At 40.7% G+C, this 8,569-nt stretch overlaps 1 protein-coding gene across 11 annotated transcripts in view; it reads left to right on the top strand.

Annotated features, from left to right (window-relative positions):
* Positions 1-6,061, top strand: part of C5H12orf54 (chromosome 5 C12orf54 homolog) — a 15,662-nt gene extending 9,601 nt beyond the window's left edge. For 9 of the 11 annotated variants that reach the window (XM_056798361.1, XM_007502936.2, XM_016425629.2 and 6 more), the window contains 5 exons: positions 1,840-1,864; positions 2,042-2,066; positions 3,218-3,266; positions 5,079-5,386; positions 5,867-6,061. In XM_056798361.1, the coding sequence (XP_056654339.1) occupies positions 1,840-1,864; positions 2,042-2,066; positions 3,218-3,266; positions 5,079-5,386; positions 5,867-6,020 (561 nt within the window). In that variant the 3' untranslated portion in view covers positions 6,021-6,061. Of the gene's footprint in view, positions 1-1,839; positions 1,865-2,041; positions 2,067-3,217; positions 3,267-5,078; positions 5,387-5,866 lie in introns of those variants that run through there. The other 2 variants (XM_056798366.1, XM_016425631.2) reach the window with 2 other exon arrangements.
* The last annotated feature ends 2,508 nt before the right edge of the window (positions 6,062-8,569 follow it).

The following is an 8,569-nucleotide window of genomic DNA, read 5'->3' on the forward strand; positions in this document are numbered from 1 at the left end:
CTTAACCATTAAGCATCCATGCCTCAGATTTGTGCCCTTGAAGATCCTGGGAATGAGGAATTTATTCACTGGCTCCCAGACTAGCTGCTTCAAACTGTGTCAGACCTGATCATTCTAGTCTTAACTCTTCTTGTCTGACCACAGTCTAATCATGGGTTGCTGAAGTTTGCTTTTGGTTTTATGGGGCACACAGAGGGTAGGGGCTGCCATAGGACTAGAGACAGAAATCTTCTTCTTGGGCATTTTCAACCAGACACTATCCGACCATCCTGTTCCCACCTCAAGTGGATTGAGATTTAAGAGATCTCAGATATGACTTTCTCTGGTTATCTCTTCTTCTCTTCTCTTTTAAATCTCTATCTTTTGTCTTAGAATCAATACTGTGTAGTATTGATTAGTAGTATTGAGTAGTAAGGGTTAGGCAATGGAGGCTAAGTGACTTACCCAGGGTCATACAGCTAGGAAGTGTCTGAGACCAAATTTGAACCCAAGTTCTTCTGACTTCTAGCCTGGCTCTCAATTCATTGAGCTATTTAGCTGCGCCCCCCCCCCCTTCCCCAAGCCATCTCTTCTTAATCCCCTGAATCTCTCACATGGATATAGGATCTTCAATCCAGGTGCAGAAGAGAGTTTTCCTACCTATGAATTGTTAGGTCAGAGATGTCCTTGACCTGACTCAGAGTCTGAAACCATCAGTCAAGTCAATTATTCCCTTGCATTGTACAAAGTCCTCTCTTGGGAGCTGGGGGTTAGGGGAAAATAGGATTATTTCTGAGGAGAAGGAGACTAGTGTGATAGAAAAATAATATACACCCAGAGCACAAGGGAAAACTCTTGTGCTGAGGGAAAGAACCCCAGGGAGAGTCAGAATGCATGAGGAGATTGCAGCAGGGCAAGGAATTTGGTCATACTCAGTGTGTCATTCAGCCATAACTAGTACTATTCTTACCTGAGCAAAAAACAGGTGAGTAAAACAAGGTGGAAGATTGTAATAGAGAGAACAATTGGACTCTTCAGTCTGACCCTCCAGGCAGATGGGGTTGGAATGGGGAAAAAAATCTTCCCTTCTTCTTCTACCATGTCAGAATGCTGGGGCAAAGGCTTGTTCTTCCATTTCTGGTGACACTTCATGTCCACTAGGCAGGCACAGTGCCTGGGTCCTTGCAGATAAGAACCAGCCCAGCTGACTTACCCAAGCTTAGATGACCCAAGGAATGATATTGGTGGTTTAGACTGGGTGTTTTTTTTTATTTAAAAAAAGCATCTTATTTTCTCAATTAAATGTAATAACAATTTTTAATATACTTATCCAAAATTATGAGATCCAAATTGTTTCTCTCCCTCTTCCCAGAGATGGTAAGGAATTCGAACTGGTTTATACATGTATTTTCATGTGAAACATACTTCCATATCGGTCATGTTGTAAAAGAAAATTCATATAAAAACAAAATCCCAAAATCGAAACACAAATACACTAAAGTGAAAGATAGTCTGCTTTCATCTGCATGCTGGTTCCAACAATACTTTCTCTAGAGGTGGATAGCATTCTTTGTCCTAACTCCTTCATAATTGGCCTGGAGCACTGAGAGGTTGACCCTGATGGCTGAAAATGACCCTCCCAAAATGGTACTCGTAACTGATATCAATGGTTAGTGATGAATTCAACCTTCTCTTGGAGAGGATGCTAACTAAAAAGGTTACTCTCATTCACAAGTAGAAATTCTCAACTCTGACCCTGTGAGCACTGCCTAGAGAAAGGCACAGGAAATCCTTACCCAAACCTTTTTCTCTCCCTTCACCCCAACCCTGCTCTCTCACACTGATCATTTTTTTTTTCAGCTTCAGGAAGATGCTCGGATCAGAGGTGAGAAAATGATACCCTGAGAAGAGGGAAATTATGTCCAAATATCCCTCCCTGGGTCCAGTCATTGCCTCTGGCACAGGGCACCATTCCAAAGTGAAAGGGAACATGTATGGGAGTTGGGGGTTTTCATGTGGGGCCCCAGGCTAATTGTCCAGTCCGGATGTGTTTTTTTTGCAGCGGAGGAGAGGAAACGTGAACAGAGGTAATCAGTTCTTCCAGCTTGGCTATTTAGGCCTGGCACATCTTGGTGCAGGTACAGGGGAATTCCCTGGGGGTGGAGGGTAGAGGGTTGGGGATCAAATTCAAATTCTTAGATGTCCCACTCCAGATTTATATGTTACTGTCAAATGGGATTTAAAAATAGTCATGAGAGACTAGGAATATGCCTTAAAATTCATATTGGGAACACAGTCTTTCCCTCATCTTACCCACTGAATTCATGTTTAATAGAATTGAGTACAGAAGCAAGAACCTTTAGTGTTCAACTAAAGATGAGTGGGAAGGCCGCAGAACTCCTTGCTACCATCTAAGGAAGATCTAAAATTATGGAGTAGGAGAAATAGGGACAGACGGGGCACTTTGGCACTAAAGTATTGAGGGTTTTGGACTATACTGGGCTTTCTCAGCTTCTTCTCTAAAAACAACCTCTACAGGAGTCCTAGAATTGCCCCCAACCTTCCTAGGGTCCATTAAGATCAGAGTAAAATCATCTTATAGATCTTCTTTGAGCCCTTCTTTATGTTTACTGATTCCATGCTAAGTAGTAAAGGACCCATCCTTTGGACATTGACTATTGGTAGCTGGGACAAAGAGAATAAAGGGACCCAACATCAGGGTCTGATTATTTCAGGGCTCTGGTCAATTGAAGTCATTTCTGAGGCATGTCCCCACCATACTCAAACTGTGGAATGAAGAGCCACTTAAATTTGTCACCTAATGTTTTCTGTGGGGGAGTTGGGTGTGGGGGTGAGGGGGTTTAGTGAGGAAGAATGGGTCAAGTGGAAATGAAGTCTCATCATGCCCTTTTTCTACAAGGGAAAATTGAGACAAGAAGGGATGGAAGATTAGAGACTTGCTCTAGAGTGAACACATCCTGCTCCAGTGGTGAGATGAAAACAAAAACTAGGAGTTCTACCTTTCAAGGACCCTAGTCCTCACTGACTGTAGAAGCAGAGGCAGGACTGTGACAGTCCATGACACTGCCCAGGGCCTCACATACCTGGCTCCTATGTGTCCATATAATCCCAGAATACCACCTAGCTTGAACAGTCAGACCTTAACATGACAGATTCAATCAAAGCCCTCTGGAAGTCCCATTCACACTTCCATGCCTTCTTCCTATTTTGGCCTCAGGTATGAAAACCTGTTTCATGAAATCCAAGTCATCAGTACCCAGACCTGGGTGAGTGATTCCTATGGTGACAGCTTTCATTATAGATATGTCAATCGTCTTTAGGGACACATCACCATCCTGAGATGTTCAAGGATGCAACACTAGAAACTCCCCCCCTTGATTTTAGTCCTGGATAGGACTCAAGTTCTCCGTGCCCCAGAAACATTTTTTCTAAAGAGGGGCATAGGGAAATGTGCAAAGGCGTGAAAATGAAGCTATGGAAAAGGAGATGTTTAGAGAATGAGAAACATCAGGGAAAAGAAACATGAGAAAGGGCATAGAGTTGGAAAGACAACACAACAACAGGAGATGGGGTGTAATGTAGAATGTAAGCCTTCAGTTGAGGTTGGAATAGATTGGAATTAGATTTTGGAGGGTCTTGACTGTAATTTAGGCAATGAGGAACCACAAAAGATTTTTGGATAGAGTAATGATATGCTCAGAGTAATGCTTCTCATGAACACTTGTGAAACAGTAGGAAGGTTGGCTTGGAAAGGGTATCTGTAGCAAGACCACCAGTTAAGAGGAGTTCTGGGAGGAAGGCCCTCAGATAGCGGACAGAACCCTGAGACCAGTTTCAGCAGCATTTTTCCCTAGTAAGAAGGTGACTGGAGAAAATTATTTCATCATAATGGTGGGAATACATGACATGTCAGAGGAGATCGGTAAGGAAGCAGAGGCAATGAAGTATAGATTATTTCTACACGTTAAGCCATGAAGGGGAGCAGAAAGAGATAGGAAACTATAGATATAAAAACTAAAGATATAGAAACTATAAATATGGAAACTAAAGATGTAGAAACTATAGTTTGAGGGGATGGTAGAGAAAAGGATTTTTACTTTTTATAATAAGTTAAACTTAATCATGTTTATTAGGTCTAAGGGAAGAAGAGATTAAGAGATGCATGAGAAGGGATTACTTAGTCAAGGTGATGCAAAAGATAGACAGGGATGGTATTTGAGGATATATTTAGGTAGGGCATGGAGGAGGGGCTACTTTTTTGAGAAAGACAGACAGACAGAAAGAGAGAGGGAGAAGGAGAGAGGAGAGCATTAATACATTGCCAGGTATTGTGGAAGGAGGAGAGAAATGGATGAGGACACTGAGAAGCTGAGAGGAATAGAGGGGAGCTGAGGGAATTGATGTCAGAGGACCCAATCTTCTCAAGAGAGTAGAGTGATCTGCTGAGAGTAAGAGGGAGAAAGATGAACTTGAGGAGAGAAAATGTTTGGAATAGGCATTGCAGACTGCAGTGAAACCAATTTGAGGTTAGCATGAATTGTAAATGGACCCAATAAACACTATTTCATGAACCATATTTGGCTTCATGAGAAGAGTAGATGTGTTTTATAGGAAATATCCAGGATTTAGGATTATCTAAGTGAGAGAACATTAAAAAGATAGTCTTTTGTTCTGGTTTTCCAAGAGAAAATGATTTTGTCTAAAGGAATTTTTTGTGGATGATATATGCAAACAAATTGGAAAGGGTGTATTATGAAAATCCTTAACGATACCTTAAATTTGTTTGGCATTTTTTACTTTCCAAGATGCTTCCGTTTCTATTTTCCACAAGGTTCATAGGGCAAGAATTACAGTCCCTGTTTTATAAATAAGGAAATTCAGCCATGAAGTAGGGAAAGACTTCTCTAAGGTGATAAATTCGGGCCCTTGACTCCTAGGTCCATGTTCTTTCCACTGGGCTATACAGTCAACATGGCATCAGAAATCCTAAAGTCAAGAATGAAGGGAGGATGCTTATAAAGACAGAGAAGTTTCCCCTACTCATTCACTTACCTTCTACCTTCTCTCTTTTACTATAGAAACCTCAAGTCTCTAGATTAGAGGACCAATCCAAAGGGAACAATATTGTTGAACCCAGTCTCAGGCTCCTCTGTCCACTCCCTGAGGGACTCTCTCCCAGATCTAACCTGATTCCCAGGAACCTAGGGCTGCACTCTGGAGAGCATGCTTCCTCAGCTCCTGTTCCACCCACTGGCCTCATAAGACTGTACTCCCAAGGGTTGGTCCCATGGAATGCTGGCCCACCTGTGACCGCCATGATCAAGAAGAAGACCAAGGCCCTTCAGGCCATTGCCCCGACACGGAGTAGTGACACACTGTTGAGCAGGTGAGGCCCGGTAACGGGACTTGAAAATCTCTGTAAGCAAGACCAAGAACTACGTACATAGACGTGTCAAATATAAGCTTACTGTAAATTAAGTTCTGATTGGGATGGGGATTGATTTAAAGTGGGGGACTTCGTATCGAGTTGAATCAAGAAAGGAATAGAGGGATTTGGGCAGAGGGCAGTGTAAGAATAGAGAGAAAGGCAAACTATTGTTTTAAATATATGAAAGAAGATATAAGTGAAAAATTTCTAGTGAGAAGTATAAGAAACTCAGGGCAGCTAGAGGGAACACAGTGAATAGAGAGGGGAGGTACAAGAGTGAAAATGGCAGTGTGGGTCCTCTGGGTGACAAGAAAGCCCAGAAAGTGAGGGAGATATGGGTTGAGAGAGAGGCCCTTTGACCCTGGTCTGGCCTAGTTCAGCAAGTACAGGTTCCAGGAGGAAGAGAATCGTTTCTTTTGCTCCTATTGAATCTGTCAGTGGTGGAGGAGAAGCAATGGTTTGGATATCGCAACAGAAGACACCATTACTACTGGGCAAGACACCAGCTGAAGCAGGAAGCTCTGGCCTTGGGATAAGACTTGGGCACCCAAATCTTCCACCACCAGAAGCTGTTCAAGAAATAACGCATTAAATAACTAAACAGACAAATAAAGATTCAACTACATGAAAGGACATGGTTGCCCTAATTTATCATTTTTATTGTTTTATTCTATATTCCAGAGGGAATGAAATCACCGTAGATGCTAGTATGTTATATGATTCAAGTTATATTCTCTCTATTCTAAAAAAAATCTTCTCAATTTATAATATGCCACCCTCCCTCTTTGACCTGAAACTTAAGACCATAGAGTCAAATCCTATAAAAATAATAATAATTCAATGGCAAATAAAAGTAGAAAACAGGTTCAAAACCATTTGGATACTTTTGATAGATGTAATCAAAAAGTGTCTTCAGTGATGAAGTGAAGCTCAAATGTGAACTTCCTTTTAGGGCCAGGTACAAGGATGCTAAAGAGACTTTTATTATAAAAATAAAATATTTATTGAAACATATTAAGGATAACAAGGATTTCTAATTCTAAGGGATTCTAAATCCACCCAAATAAACTCCCTGGTTCTGCAAGAACTGCTCCTCCTGTGTTTCACAGGCTATATTACTCCTCCCTGATCTGACTAACCCAAATTTATACTATCTAAATAAAAACTACCACTATTATCCTTATAATTCTTAACTTCACCTTCAAATTATAAAATAGCAAAGGCTAGCTAGTTGAGTCTCAACAAGAATCAAGTTAGGACTCTGAGCCTTAACAGACTCAGAATCTAAACCAAAGACCAGATCTTTCTCTGGTCTTCTCAGAGTTAAATCAATCTATAAAAAAACCACAATATTCAATAGTGTTTCCCAAGTTGGGAATGGAAAACACTAAGCTCCTTCAGACAGAGAGAGAGGCAAAGATGTTACTTCCTCCAGCCCTGAGAGAGAGTCTCTGAGTGTGTGTCTCTGCCAACTGCCAGAGAGAGTAATTGACACAGAAAAAATGTTTATAACTGTCAACATTTGAAATTAACACACTCTCTCAGCTCTGCTTCAAACTCCAATTCTTACTCAAGCCAGCACTCTATTTCTTATTTCTAAACTAATAAAACAATACCTATTTTCTAATATCATCCTTACAATCCTCAGGGGTCAAACAACAAAGGGTGAGGGTGTCATATCCAGAAGACTGTGAAAAAGCACATGTATGGGGAGGATTGGGTAGATAGAGAGCCAGACCTGGAGTCAGAAGGACCTGGCCTCAGACACTTCCTAGCTTTGTGATCTTGGGCAATTACTTAACCACATTTGTTCATTAATAAAAATTTATATGCGTAGAGGAAATTACTGAAATTCTCTAAACTGATGAAATCTGAAGAGTCTAGTAAAAGAAAAAAATTTTCATATTAATTTCTACTTTGCCTTTCTCACATTTTACTTTATATCCTATTTATTTATGACTTCCTTGGGGACAGGGCCTATCTTTGTATTGCCTGCCCCTGGCATAATGCTTTGTGTTTACCTAAGTGGATCTGATCCCCCTAAATGTTGGGTATGCCTTCCATTTATGCAGATTTCAACATATTCATGCCAACTCAACCTTGTGCACCCATTAATTCCTCCGTTGAAGATTCACCCCACATCTTGAGTCTTTTGCTAGTTATTTGAATAGAAGTGTTTAGCAACCTAGATGGCCAAGACCCAGTGAAGGAGCAGGCTACTCATGTCCTGACCAGAGATGCGATGGACTCAGTACAGAATAAGACATCTATTTATTGGATGTGGCTAATATAGAAATTTGTTTTATTTACCCTTGTATATTTGTTTGTTTTTTTTTTAGTGGGGGAATGGTTTTTTTCCAGTTGTGCAGAGGGTGGAAGGAAGAAAAAAAAATGGATTTTTGTTTGGAAAAAAGTGGATATCAGTATAGCATTAAGGCTTCTTATCCCTTGATTCTGATATAAAAGTTGACTTTTCTGTTCATTTATCTCTTGGATAATAATTTCTATCTTTTTAAAACCCTTCTGTCTCAGAATCTATACTAAGTATCTGTTATAAGGCAGAACAGTGGTAAGAGCTAAGCAATGGGGGTCAAGTGACTTGCTCAAGGTTACACAGTTAGGACATAGTTGAGGCCAGATTTGAAACCAGGACCTCCTATCTCTAGGCCTGACTCTATCCTCTGAGCCAGCTGGCTGTCCTGATGATAAATCTTATATAGGAGTCCTCACTGGTAATGTTCTCTCACCTGTCTCTACTTTGTTATATTGCCCTTGGGGTGGCCTGCAGTTTTGATTCTTCAGAGATTATAATGTTCTGTTATTTTAAGTTTCATATAGTCGCTGGAAGGATATTTGCATCAAAGGATAGATTTTTGTTTCCGTTTGGGGTCATTGAAACTACTGTGCGATTTTCCAAATGTAATTTAGCCCAATATCTTTCTCCTAATCAGTTTTGAGTCTTGCTCATTGTCCTGGGGCTGGGGCTGATTCATGCCAGTTCACTAGTATTTTAGATTTAAAAAAATGAAAAGAGACACTAGTGCATAAGTAACCCAAAAGGGAACACAACGAGATCTACCTAGTCATAGCAGAACGATATTCAACAAGTAGAGACACTGAATCTACCTCAAGTTGATTTAG

The sequence above is a fragment of the Monodelphis domestica genome, chromosome 5, assembly GCF_027887165.1.
Source record: "Monodelphis domestica isolate mMonDom1 chromosome 5, mMonDom1.pri, whole genome shotgun sequence".
NCBI lineage: Eukaryota > Metazoa > Chordata > Mammalia > Didelphimorphia > Didelphidae > Monodelphis > Monodelphis domestica.